General features: G+C 44.4%; 1 protein-coding gene and 1 pseudogene across 7 annotated transcripts in view; one reads left to right on the top strand and one right to left on the bottom strand.

The window, feature by feature from the left end:
- Gcat (Glycine C-acetyltransferase) overlaps positions 1–14,466 on the top strand; it is a 101,075-nt gene that overhangs the window by 61,166 nt on the left and 25,443 nt on the right. For 4 of the 7 annotated variants that reach the window (XM_077657212.1, XM_077657211.1, XM_077657215.1 and 1 more), the window contains exons 5-8: positions 182–281; positions 6,899–6,985; positions 10,476–10,558; positions 13,453–13,664. In XM_077657212.1, the coding sequence (XP_077513338.1) occupies positions 182–281; positions 6,899–6,985; positions 10,476–10,558; positions 13,453–13,664 (482 nt within the window). The remainder of the gene's footprint in view (positions 1–181; positions 282–6,898; positions 6,986–10,475; positions 10,559–13,452; positions 13,665–14,466) is intronic. The other 3 variants (XM_077657217.1, XM_077657213.1, XM_077657218.1) reach the window with 1 other exon arrangement.
- LOC144126327 (uncharacterized) lies at positions 4,366–5,661 on the bottom strand (annotated as a pseudogene).

Raw genomic sequence — 14,466 nt, 5'->3', positions numbered from 1 at the left:
TATTGGAGGCAGTGCCTTTCTGTAGCTAACAAAATCAGCATAGGGTGGGTGTCGTGTACGGGAGAGAAGACTGTGTTACGTCGCCGTTACAAGGTGAGGCGGGAGCTTTCCTGCAAACGGCAAGTAGATACTTTGGCTGAAAGGAGCTTGTCAGCGAGAGGCATGCGCACCTTTTCTGCAGATCTGGAGGAGAAGCTGCAGGACGCGGTTGGCAAGAGCCGCCAGAGACTCATCGTCACGGACGGAGTGTTCAGCATGGACGGCAATGTGGCCCCACTCAGGTGTGTGCTGCTGCTTTTCTGCTTCTTTGGTTACATACCTAGTCCCCGAGGAGACATGTCATGCAGCACTGTCTGCCCTTGAATTCAGCTGGAGAGTGCCAGCTCATTTCATTAAGTGAGGTGGTCTAAAATTTGTGCCATCACATCAGGTACAGCTGCTGTTAGGGAGGTGCATGGCCTGACTGTAATGGCTCACACTGTGAAAGCAAGAAGCAACTTGAGAGCAGCCACCGTGCCAGCATGTGTCCTAAGACAAAGGCTAAGGCTGACAGTTTCCTTTTTCCCTGTCCAGATATGATCTTGGGTATGTGGCGCAGTTGACACTGTCTCTGCGGCCGATGGAGGTTTAGCAGCAGCAGTGTCTGGGGTGGTTGCCTGTGCATTATAGGACAATGAAAGTGCTGCGTCTCTTGTCTTTTGAGCGTTTGGGCAGTCCTTGGAAGCTCGCCTCTCACTGGCATGAGGTGCAAGCCTGGGCACCCCCAGGTTGATGCGAGTGGTGATTAAGACACGATAAGGCCAAGGTTAAGGACTTGCTGGAGTTTGATGTCACAGTACTGCTACGTGCCAAACGCGCCGCGCGGCCTCCGCGCGGCCGCGCGGGTACAATGCTATTGGACCCATAGCTCAAGGCTAGTTTCGGGTCCGTCACAATACTGTACATTATAAATGTGGCAGGCGAAGATGACACATTGCGTTCATAAAATAAAAGTCAGATTCTCAACAGGCGTAAACAAAAGTACACATACACAATGCACACATCCCCAGAAAAACAAAAGACACACACCCTAACTTCGCATATTCATCAGGAGGAATGTTTTGAATGATTGCACAAAGTTTGTTTTCAGTTTAATATCATCAGGTATACTATTTCAAACCAAAACACCGCTGAACTATACTAGTCTTTTCCCGTAAAAATTGCGACACACTGGTAAGTTGAAATGTTTTCCACTGGCCACCTTAGTTTCCCTTTTAAGTCTTATAAATATGATACGGGGAAGTGGGTCATTGATTTGTAAGATTTGGTAAATTGTCTGCGTTACCATTAAAGTGTATATTGAGTGAAAAGGCATAATATGGGTTGACTTAAGAGTCTCTCTCTTTGACCCCCTCTGAACATGCTGGCTCACACTTGACTTAGGTGCTGCCTCGGTGTTGTGATGTTCACAACACTACTGTGCATGTTTTTTTCTTTTAATATCGGAGTAGGCATCCCTTCTGCTACTCGTTGCCAGCTTTGGGTATGCAAAAGTAGTGTCAGCGCCACATATGGCTGCCATCTGCCTTGCAAGATTTCAATTGGGGAAGCCAGATTTTTCAAAGCAGTTGCCCAGTGGTGCTTAGTGATTAAAAAAAAAAAAAGAGGGAACAACAGTGAGGCGCAGCCTGGGTGTATTGCCCCATCTGCTCTGTGTGATTAGATGGAATGCTGTGAAATGGTACCAAGGCATTTTCTGTTCTGTTTCTGATGTAGCCTTGGTAGATATGCACTTGGAGTGAGTGGACCAGTGATTTCGCTCCTGTTCGGATTTTTCTAGTCATGATTTCAGACGAGGTGACCGTGTTTCTGCAAGAGGAGCCAAAGGTATCTTGCTTGTCGATAGATGTAAAGGACTTATTCCACAATGTTCCACAGAAACATGTACTTGACGTGGTGGAAGAAGCAATGGCTGAATATGGTGCTGTGAAATTTATGAATGAAAGCGGTGTTAGCACCTTGGATTTTGTGGCTCTCATAGCGAAGTACTTGTCTTCTCTGTTCATCGAGTTCGGCAGGGAACTGTACACCCAGAAAGAAGGGATATGTATTGGCAGTTGCATAGCTCCTGTGCTCTGTGACTTGTTCCTGGCCAGAGGAGACCGACTGCTTGCTGAAACCTTGAAGGCACTCGATGTCGTTAAATGTTTCAGGTATGTTGATGATTTCTTAGTCTGCTCTCGTCAGGGAGGTGTGACGGAAAGCTTCATACACGATATCTTGGAGCAATTTGAAACAGCGCACCCTGGACTTGAGTTTACGCATGAGGTCCCGAAGGGCGGAACCCTGCAGTACCTCGACATCTCCATCTCAGAGGGGCAACATTTATGCTGGCAATTCAAATGTAGAAGCGAAAAGGGACTGTTGCCGTTTGATTCGGCGCATTCGAAGCTCACTAAGCGCGGAATTGCGAGGTCTTTTTTCACCCAGGCAGTGAAAAAGTCCTGTCATCACAAAGTTATTGACAGCATCAACTTGCAAGCTGAGCGCCTGAAAGCAGCGGGATATCCCACACAGATGCTCGTATCAGTGGCTGATAGTGTTCTGAAGACAGTCGTGAAAAGGAAACAAAAGGACAAAAAAGAGCGGGACAAAAATAAGAGGCCGGTTGTATTGCCTTATGTACATGCCGTCTTACATAGGCTTAAGAAAGTTGCAGAAAGGCATAATGTGGCAGTTGTGTTCTCTGCGCCAAACAAACTGAGAAGTTTGTGTGCTAAAGTGAACAACCCACAGACAAGAAATAGTGAGAGCACCTGTGGGGTCAAGCACGTGACCAAGTTTGTGGCATGTAACTAAGTTTGTGGCATGTGGCATGTACAAGATACCGTTATCATGTGGCAGGGCATATGTCGAATGCCTGAATGAACGGCTCCGGGAGCACCGCAGGTTATGTGGCTTGGCTCCAAGTGCAAAAACTGCAAGCCACTGCTTGATAGCACCACTGTCAGCCTGCGATCCCAAGATAAAATGCAAAGGGAGCTTTATGAAGCATTTTGCATGACGTCTGAAAAGAAGGAAGGCACTTGCGTAAGCGCTGACAAAGCGAGAGATAAACTTTTTAAAGAAGTGAAAATGACTCCGTCCTCTACAAATGCCTGTCAGCAGAAGAAGATTAGATTACTCATCTCCATGAAGCTACTTGTTTTTGTGTCTTTTCATCTTAACAATTCATATAAAACGAATTACCCACACAATAAAATCAGTTGATAGTTTGCGCCCTGTCTGTATGTGTCGTTCTTGTCTGTGTAAACGTTGAGTAGCGCAATAACAATGCCGAAGGTTGACTTGTAGCATAGCAATAGGAACACACTGAATGTTCAACCAGCCTTCTGCCATGTTTTCTTAACTCTGCAGCTTTTTAAGAAGATTCAGAGGAAAAATATATAGTAGGGAACAATTTTCTGAGGATATAACAGTGGAATTTTGTGAGAGAAGTCATAAAGTTATTTCTAATATGCACAAAATATTTCATGTAAATTCATCAAGAAATAAAAAAAATATTGCTGAAAGCTGCATCCCCCCTTAATCTCATAACTAAGGCCTCTAACTTTCTGTGGTGGAAAGTTTACAATTTCATGGGTACAGGACAAAGATTCCACGAAATTCTGCAAATGCAGTATTAAGAACTTTGAAATTCCATGGGAAGCATGAGATGCATGAAACAAGCAAGGCACAAGTTTTTATTTTTTTTTCGAGCACATGCCTTGAATGCTGCAGAGTCAGTCTTCTGAAATTGAAAGTGGCTGTTGTAATTGAGCATCGTGTAGCGTTTCATGTTATCTTCACTTTAAGAATGGCACTTTTTTGATGCAAGATCTCTAAAACGACTGAATGATTTCTCAGTATCAACAGAGTTGACTGGGAATGACAGATGTTTCAGAGCAATGCAGAGAGTGTTGGGGCCACTTCCATTCCAGCCCAGAAAGGCGACATCAAAATCTTCAAACTGTGGTGAACAGCATGAAAGCCAAGGACAATAGAGACACAAGACACGTGCCGACTCACAACTGAAGGTTTATTAGATGGAAAGGGATCGAAGAAACAAGAAACGTTTCTTCTGCGCATACTTGGGTGCCATACACTCGCACACACATGAGAACATGTACCCATGCATTCCCAGCCTGCCATTCTTAATCAAAATCTTCATCTTGTTTATCTTGCTTAGAAAGAGATGGTGCAAAATATCCATCATGGGATTTCAGTTCTCGAGCGGTTTTCAGGTACACCTGCCGATCGGCAGCTAAGACTGGTGATTCTTCACCAAGTCTAGGCATGCTCGCAAACTCTGACCTTTCTTGAAAAAGTAAAAAAAGTAAAATTAAGTTAGTTGTTAAGCGAGCTTCTGGTAGAAACCTGACATGCAGCTGATCCAAACACCACCAACTTCCATATATCAGATTTTTCTAGATATGATAATGCTTTTTCAGCTGGCCTATTCATTCCTACCTTTATCTGGTTTCCACTGTGATAAGTTTCATCATGTGGCTTGTTGTCTTTCTTCAGGAGTGCTTCAAAATCTTCTTGAGCAGCTGCTTCTAAATACCCCCGGGAGGTGAACAGGGCATTGTATGCATGGTTTATGACAGGCTACCCTTTGACCTCCTGCTGCTCTCGGCAAGCTTGTGACCTTTCTTTCCAAATGTTGCAATGCAGCAAGATAGTGCTCAAAGCAAGTTGAGTGCTGCTGTACAGCTTCAATCCACGAGTTCCGCCTAGTTCTTACAAGGGTGCTTTGGTACATTCAATTCCACTCTCCTCCATATGGAATTTGTACAATGCCCTCTTTTTGCTTGACAAGTGGAATGCCTTTTTCATACAGGCGACAAACTGATCCACTAATAGAAAAGAAACCTCCAGTGTACTTACAGCAACGTTTACCGTGTGTGCAACGGACGTGACATGCTTGGCACCCTCACAAAGTGGTCCTACATGTTCCTTGGAAGGACTTTGCCATATACGCAGCGTCACCACTTATAAAACCTGCCACGTCTTCAGATTCCATTTCACAGTGGGTCAGTGGCCGCGTTACAATGTGCGCCATCACTGCTGAATACAGGGTGTCAACAAACGACTTCCACTAGTGCTAGTTGTTCCAGTTGTAGAGCAGTGTTAGCACTGTTGTCTGAGTGGGTAAGCAACACATTTACGACCAGTTTTGATTGCTCTTCAGTGCTTTTACCAGCAATTACAGATACTGTAGACCTTTGAAACATTGCTTTCCATGCCTTGCCTTGTTTTGTGAAGAGTTCTGAACTCGTGTCCAACCCAGGCACCGAGCCGCCATTCAGAATGTACGTTCTACGCATTCCCTGTTGGAATATTTGTTGATATCAGTGTGTCCAGAAATGAGTGAAATGTCATTCCTTGCTTCAGAAGCAGTGAGAACTGGTCCTAGAGTTTGTAGCCTGCTTTGCTTCCTAAGCACTCCTGGGCCGTTAGCACCATCCTGTGATGGTTCCTCAGCCTTTCACTTCGCCGATTCACTTTCAGTGTTTTTGCGGTGGCAGCTGCTCTCAGTGTGTTCATGAGTGGTTGAGTTTCACCAGTGATGATTTCCCTTGCAAAAAAAAGAACGCCTTCATCTTTGTAAAATCCTGCATGCTTGTGCTTACAGGCATGATCTTTGGTAGTCTTCTTGCTGATATGGGACCTTGGGGAAACCATCAAGCCATTCTGACCAACAGCGCAAAAGGCTGTTCATGGCATGAGGGTTCTATATGCAGCGAAGTCAACAGTTTTCAAGGCCTTTCGAAGCAAATACAAAGTTTCAGATTGCACAGTCAGCTTCATGGCCTGTCTCAGGATGCACATCGTAGTTTAGCCATGTTTCACTTACTACTGTCACTTTTGATAGCAAGCAGGCCCTGGCATTCATGTTGGGTAGCCACTGCGCTGCCGCGGTGCTTGCTTTCATTTCCAAAGGGCCCGGTATATATGGTGCCATTACCTTGGCAGAAGCCCCTATGCTGGATGCTTATCCACTACTGCTAATAAATTATGGAGGGCACTTAAGACTTGCTATATGCTTTTAATGTGAAAGCATTGTCTCATATTGAGTTCTGTTGCGAGGTTCATTAAAGGTTCCTTCCTTTTTAATAGCGCACCTACTTGTTAGCCTACACTTGTAAGGCAACACATGCACTAGATTCACCTTTATTCGCCCACGGGTTGCTTACTCGCCTTGCAGTCGAAGGTCCTTGGTTCCATTGCCCGCACCTTTGGAAGAAATTTTTCTTTGCTGTACAAGTCACTATTTTATAGTCTACTTGTGATGTCATGCGAGAAAATGGTGACATCACTGGGGCGTTTTTGGACCACTGCTTGCTTGTCAACGCCGGCGGGTTCTGTTGCCGATGAGCCATATAATGCTTTCGCATTGAAAGGGTGCCAGTTGCACGAATGTTTCCGTTGAAGGGCACAGACATGTCGCAACCAGGTAGCAATTGCTTGCTCACATGTGTCAAGTGTGCCAGTGCATCAGTGCAATTTCATAAGCACATTCTCGCCTTGAAGAGAATTCTTTAATAAATAATCATATTCTCTTATCTCTCATTCATGCCTCTTGGTGTTCGCAAAAAAAAAAAAAAATAGCAGCAGCAGCAAAAAAAGAAAAAAATCCTGGTGCCAACACACATGTCCGTGAGAAATGCTCGATTTTGCAATTTTTCATGAAGCCGTGGAAAGCTCATAGCAGCAGTACAGCATTTGGACATTCAACCCCAGCACAAGTAATTCAAAAATGGTTCTCTGCTTTATGGAATATTATTATCCGTGAAAACTACACAGCCCTCTCTCAAAGGTTCGGCTCATATTTTTCAGAAGTGAAATTTTTTTCACTAGCTCTTTGCTCGTGCAGGGAGATCTGTGACCTTGCCGACTGCTACAATGCCATGGTGTTTGTGGATGAGTGCCACGCCACGGGCTTTTTTGGCAAGACCGGCAGGTAGGTTTTGTAGCTGACGCTGCTTTCTTGGGCTCTATCATCATTATCACCATCATCATCAGACTGAACCACTGCCCCATTTTTCTCTCAAAGGAATTGAAGTTGGTAGTCTGATCGATCAAGAATTAGTGACCTAGCAGCTGTGTCATTTGTTGTTCAGTACAAATTCCCCCCCTGCACAGCTTCTCGTGATACACCTGAGCACAAATGGATTGGAGGTGCATTCACATTTTCTCTGTGCCCTTGATACATGAACATGGTGGTCATCATGACATTGGTGCAAGCTGTTTGTACGAGAGGCAGGTGCGCATGCTGCCAGACTAGTTGATGTGTGATGTGAAGTCAGTGCAAAACCAGACGAGGGATAGAAGAGAAGACGCATAAGACCAGCGCTATACTACCAGCCGTCCATTCAAGTTGGGATATATGTCCTTTCTTCTGTCCCTCATCTGGTTTTGCACCGACTTCTTCACATCATGGTTTTAAGGGTTTTGTTCCTGTCATCCACTTGTTTTCCTGACTCCTGTATGGAGGTTAAACTGTGCTGCACCTGGATTCTAACCCCCAGCTTAGCAGTCAGTAATTCGAGAAAAAAAAAAAAGTCAGCCAAAATAACTGTTCCACGTATGCATAATTTTGGCCACGTGGTGCTTTCTGCTGGGAACTAATAGGCAATGATAACTGCCTGTGATAGTTGGTACAACCACGAACGCGCCGTCCCATGCAATCAACTTTGCCTGGAACACACGGTGCCGCAGCGCTGCTGGCTCATCTTGGGCGCTCAGCGTTTGGAACCGAAAGGACAAAACGTTATGCTATGCTAAAGCTAGAATGGGGTGCACCCACGCTAGCGGCATGTTTCCTATTTGTGGGGTGCTGCTGTAGAAGTGCACCATTCATCCATGCTAGAACTTATTATAAATAATAATAAGTTCTAGCATGGTTTGCACTGAGGCCACAGCAGCGAAAGGGTTTTGAATGCAGTCAAAGTTTATCATAAAAGGTCGAAGCTTGTTACCAGTTTTCCATTACACAATAACCTCAGATTAATATGAACACATAATTGATTTTCGCAAGACCTTTGACAGTGAAGTGCACGGAAAAGCAGGCCAGGCGAATGCCACGCCACGCTGACGATCTTCTTTATACTGGGGCAGTGGCAAGTGCTACCTTGCCACTTTGAATCCTTTGAAACCTTGAATCCTCTTGGGTTCATTTTTTTCCTATTAAAGGCTATTTTTTATGTTCTAAGCTATATTACTTCGATTAGGTGACTGGAAGAGGGCAGGATGATTCAGGAAACAAATGTTGGGTAATGACATCCTAGTCGAAATAAAGAAGAAAAGAAATGGGCTTGGGCAGGGTGTGCCATGCAGAGGCAAGGTAACCAAGGTGCTTAAGGGGTAGAAAGCTTTAGAGCACGCTTCAGAAAAAAACAGCTTGAAGTTTGCAGTATTAGTTGCACAGTCTATGTTTAGTCCAGCTGAGGTCACTGGTGATTTAATAGTTCGAGGTGTATATAAGTGTTTGCTTCAGAGAGATTTGAACCGTTAACAGTGTGCCATTAACAGTGTAAACAAATTTCAAAGGGTTTCTTTTGTGTGTGATTGTCATAGAACTGGGTTTTTCAGAGTTAATTGACATTTGCCAAGATTCACACCAAGTGGTAAGATGAGCCTTATTTAATAAACATTGATCAGTGGTGCTATGAATCTCATTACAAATCACGCAGTCATGAGCATAAAGTTTGATTTTAACAGGAACATCCTGGACAGGTCATTTATAAACAGCAGAAACAGGAGAGCACCCCCCCCCCCCCCCTCCCCCAGAAAAAAAAAAGTTTAGAGCCTAGTGGAGTTTGCTTCTAAGTCATGTATTGGGGCTGTTGAAGCATCCATGGAAACCCTAATCTTGGGAATGGGGAGGACCAGAATTCGTCTTTCTCTAAGAGATTTTGGAATGCTGGAGTGCATAACGAACCACATAGCATGGCCAAAACTTGTGAGAAAGGCTGTAGCTATATATTCTCTGTTTTTTAGGATAAATCGTGAGACTTGAGTCTGCACTTGTCTTGCTCACTGTCTGTTCATCCTTTCTCTGTTGTATTTTTCTTTCAAGAAGACAGCTCAAGAGTTGAGTGTGTAGTCCCTGGAAGGCTTTGTAGACATCAGAGGTTTTAAGAGTAGCAATAGCATCAATGCTGCTCATAGAATTTACAAGCGGTAAAGTGCAAAATGTTTTTGCTGACCACCCTGGTATTCTTGAGCTGCTGACGACAGAGTTGCTATCTGTCTGTTAGTAAGAAATGCTTGCTGCGCCCCTCGTGAGAGCCCAGTTTGTAAAGATCCCATTGCTGCAGCCAGTGTTGTAGGAGTTACCGAAAAAAAGTAACCAAATACGTTACTCGTTATGCTAAAAAAAAAAGGAGCGCGTTACCGCCCTACGTTACCTACAAAAAAAGGTGACGCTTTATCGTTACCGAAAAAAAGTACCGCACATTACTTTGCCGTTACTTCACGGCCATTAATTTTAATTAGTGCGTATTCACCTTAACTCACGATAACAATTTCATAAAGCTCACATTTCACATGAAACTTCTAGCTCAAACAACCATTTTACGCGAAATCCTGATTTAACGAGCATACTTTGCACAAATGTGCAGCAGCTTAGCAATGTTATAACGGCCTAAAGTTGCCTGCAAAGCTACATGAGATGGCTTCTAACTCTGTGGCCCATGGTGAAGACACTTTCTGAATGTGACATTAAACACAAAATGACACTTCATCATCAATTCAAACTTCACAGAGAAAACATAGCTGAACTCACTACAATTTTAAGGGAATTCTGAAAAATGTAACGATCCAAAATGCTCCGCATGCTTCCACTCTTTAGAGAGTTGTGTGTGCGAGTGGTTTGGGAAGAGGAAGTAGGTGAAGGCAAGTGTGTGAATGCGTGTTCGTGCTGGTGTTTCGTGCTTTATGGCTATTCTGACTTTTTTTTTTTTTAGTTGGGTGCATTGTCAAGGGCAGCTGTTTTCTGGCATGTGTGCGAGCTGCAACAAGGGTCATCGAGAGCACCTGTACATTTTGTTTATTTGCAACATTACTTTAGGTGCTCTGCGCTTTTTATTTTTCTAAAAAAAAACGGGCGGTGTGGGTTGCAATTGGAACAAAAAGTAACTAGTAACCTGACACCTCACGTTACCGAATAATGTTAACGTAAGTATGTTACTCGTTACAGTTTCGAAATGGCAACGAGTGCGTTACTAAGTTGCCGAAAAAAGTAACACGTTATCGGTAACGCTGTTACTTGTAATGCGTTGCTGCCAACCCTGGCTGCAGCTTCATTGTCACAACTTTCCTCACCAAGCGTAGGTGGACCTGTGTTTGGCAGGAGTGCTCAGGAGACTTGACTCTGATCGTGATGATGGCATGAGTTTCGACCGCATCCTCTTGTCTGCCTAACTTTGGCTGGCACGCCTTTGCTGCAGGGGCACCGAGGAGCACTTTGGGCTGTCTGGCCGGGTGGACATCATCAACTCAACTCTGGGTAAGGCCCTGGGAGGAGCTGCAGGTGAGTCACCTGAGAAGCCACTGGGTGGTATGCACCACACAGAGCTTTGTAGTCACCCACAGACTGCTTTGTTTGTGCCATTCTGCACTCTGTTTGCTCCATTGCTTTCAGATGTTTACATCACCTCTGGCAGTGAAATGAATGGTGCAGTAGTGCTTAGCAGTTGGCACAACAGGCATTCAAGCTGGAGTGCATGGGCAGCGTCCACACCTGCTCGTGATCTTAAAGGGCAACTCGAGCGATTTTTTAGCGTAGCCAGTTTATGGCTGATTTACATTGGTGAGGGCTTTTTTATCAGAGTACACAGCTAATTTTTTTGAAATGCTCAAACAATAGTTTAAAAAAGCAAAGAACTGGAACTGAAATCTAAAGTGCCATGCGTGGCCAGCAGGGCTGCTTAGTGTGACGCTGCCCTTGGCAAGCGAGCCGCATGTGCGCACTGCCATGCTGTGCCAAATGCGAATCAGTGACAGAACATCACATATAAACACAGAGCTCAGGTCCACAGTTCTTTCTGCATGTCCTCCAGCAGTGCAAGTGACAACTCTGTAGACAACTTCAGTACAAGTTACTCGCCATTTACCTATGATATGATTTACCTATGCCATGATAGAAACCAGATTGTGGCAATGCTTGGTGAGCATAGCGCATTGCAGTTTCTTTTCTCTTTCTGAACCGTGATGGCTAAGTCTTCATGGTTTAGAAATGAAAGATAATGCGAGGGTCTTAGCAAGAGGGGTGCAGGAAAGGGAGGCAGCACAAAGCCAACCCTCAGCCTGGATAAAAATGCCATGTGCCGTACACATTTCGAGGTATGAGGAAAATAATTGCCTAGTGTTGCCATTACAGAAAGATTAAAACAGTAACAAGCATGCACATCTAACAAGGTGAGAACAAATGAGCAATCTTAAGCACAGCTAAAACACTAGGGCTACGAGCTCTTGAAAGCATTTGCTAGTGCACATGGCATTTTTCTTTACACAGTGGTATTGCAAGTATGACGGTGAATGAAAGTTATCGAAAGTTCACCCTGGATTTAATGGTAGTAATAATAGCAACACTAATATTTGATTTGCCTTGAGCTAGGTTCCGGGGCATGCATACCCCTTCCCAGCGCAGGTGAACTTTTTGTTGTTGAGCCGGAGGTACTTCTTTTCCTGTTCGCTGATGTCAGCTGACCAGAATAAGACATCATCTGACTATCTCTTAAACTCATCACCGCTTGACTCCTTTTCAAAGCGGTCCCCTCGAGAAATAGGCAGCTGAACAGGCATTGTGTATAGAGCAACGTTGGCACAGCGTCTGGGCTCAACAGCCTTCTGCTATACAGTCTTGTGAAACTGAACACTCCTTCAACTATGCATCATCTTTGTAGCACTCTTGTACGAAATTTTTCGAGAAAGCATGTGCTCTTGAAGACGGGGACTAGTGAAGGCGCTGGATGACATTAATCCACTTTCCTCAGAGGCAATCCTGTCGTCCTTTCTGAGTGATTTGCGTGCAGCCCGCAACACCAGTCACCACAGGAACTGCAACACACAAACTGTAAACCAGACTACAGCCAAACCGATAAATTCTGTTTGCTGCTCGGCCGCTGTAAGCCTCCTTCCTCCCAGGCTTTGCCAAGTGTGATGTCATCATGGTTGGCCATAGAAATTGCCTGTTTGACATCATGAATCGGGAAGACGAGGGCCTATCTTTAAAATTATTTTGCGACGAAACTAAATTCCTCTCAATTGTGCTGTTCTGCGCACACGAGCTTGACTTCTAGGAGAACTTGCAATGCAAATCTCATTGAGATCTGTGAATATCTAAAACTGCCAGAGTTGCGCTTTAAAGCACGCCAGGGGTTTTAGCCCTGAAAAGTTTTGTCCTGAAGGGAGCCCACTGTTAGAGTCACGATTCTTGAAAGCGGTATGGGTCCATGATGCCGGCGCCCAGCTAGCTAAGACCTAGAGAGATGCATAGCTCTTCCACTCCTCACCATTTGAAGGACACTATGGTGAGTTCATCAACTCACCAGCACATTGCAAGGTCTGTTTCTAGGTGCTCATTCTACCGGATTGAGGCAACAAATTTTTCATTACATGTCTTTTTCTTTGGAATGGTGTACATGATGTTGGTAAACATAATTCACTTTGTGGAAATCATCTGTGCCCAGTAAATAGTTTATAATTAAATTTCTTCTGCTGACGTTCTTGGTTTCATCTGACTGGAGTGAAATCTATTTTTGCTGTATATGTGACATGTGCAGTCATAACAATAATTGTGCAGTTTGCTTTTAGATCTTTTAGGTGAATGTTACCTCAAAGTTGTGGTGCCCTATGGTTTTGCCGTGCCTCCCGGGCCTCATGTAGCATTTAGCCCTGGAGACCTTTCCAGTTTTTGTGTTTGTGTGCGCATGCATGTAGATTGTTTAATTTTGAATGGCTAATGGCATCCAAGGTGTCACAGGCAAGGTTCATGTGGGGCATACAGGGGCAACAATATAATAGCTGTCCTTTAAGCTGCATAGGCAGGCTAGCACGACCAAGTAGCGGCAACATGGCAGTTTGGTCTCAACCCTACTTGTGATGTCATAGCCACCATTTGGCAGTGAAAAACCTTAAAAAGTAAAATGTAAAAAGCCTTGAAAGAATTTTTTCCTGAGGTTGTTGGGAAATAATGCTCTGCAGTGCTCACGTGTCAGCTAAATTTGTCTCTGTTCAGGTCAGCCATACACTGGCTACCTTGTAAGTGGACCCAAGGCGAATGTGGGGCAGTTTGGTTGTGAGGGCAGTTGTGGTGGGCCGTTATCAGAGGTCATTTTTGTTGTGTGCTTGGTTTTGCAGTGTGAGTTGTGGCACCACCTGCAAGCACACCAGGTGTGTGATTTTCCGCTCGTGTCTGTGCAGGGGGTTACACCACTGGCGGGAGGGAGCTGGTAGAGCTGTTGCGGCAGCGCTCACGGCCTTACCTCTTCTCCAACTCGCTACCCCCGCCTGTGGTGGCCTCGGCCTCCAAGGTGCTTGACTTGCTGCTGGCCAGCCCTGAGCTGGCGCAAAAGGTGGCCGGGCTGACACAACGCTTCCGCTCGCGCATGACGGCAGCTGGCTTCCACATCTCCGTGAGTCACCCACTTTTGCTCTAATCTGGTGCATTAAACAAAGACGACTGGAATCACTTCTGCCGTGCATTATGGCATTGGTACAGCAGTCGGTGATTACAGGGTGGCAGCCAGGGTTGCCATTGGTGGATAATTTGCGTCCAATTGGCTACTTTCTGGAGCACCTGGCGACTAAGGTTTTGGGATGGCTTCTTGGCTACTCTTTGACTTCTTTCAACTTTCACTTTGGTGCATTTATTAGCCATTTTTAATTGTCTTTTTTAATTTTTAATTTCTAGCAGTTGTTTTTCTTACCTTCCATGGCAAATTATAGCATTGCCCTTTCTTTTTTAAGTGTTTTTATGCATGAAAACAAGTGTGTTACATGCTTGGATCATAGATATGCCTCTAGGGCTTGATTCCCAGATATCAAGACCTATAAATGTGAAATACTACGCAGTTGCTGCAGTTAATACTGTGTAATTCCAAAACTGCACTACAATCGTTGATACATAGTTTGTTGTTATTTCAGCTCTTGAAGCAGACTGGCTTAAGCGTGGAAGTGAATTAAGATGATGAATTAGTGATTATACTTAGGGAATGGACTTTTTGCTTTAAACCGAGAAAAACTGATAAAAATTCACTATTCGAAATTGGAAATACCGACTTTCTTATTTTTTGATGAAATTTGGCAAAACTACTTCTACACATTATTAATGCGTTCAAACTAAAGTGGATAAAATTTAAGCATTGTATCTGGAGAACTTTTTGTACAAATTTTTTATCTTCAACACCTTGTGAAGCTCCTGGAGGTTAGTAACTG

Source organism: Amblyomma americanum, chromosome 3, assembly GCF_052857255.1.
Source record: "Amblyomma americanum isolate KBUSLIRL-KWMA chromosome 3, ASM5285725v1, whole genome shotgun sequence".
In the NCBI taxonomy this organism is placed as follows: Eukaryota; Metazoa; Arthropoda; class Arachnida; order Ixodida; family Ixodidae; genus Amblyomma; species Amblyomma americanum.
Note: the sequence above shows the minus strand (reverse complement) of the source record. Positions and strands in the feature narration are given on the sequence as shown.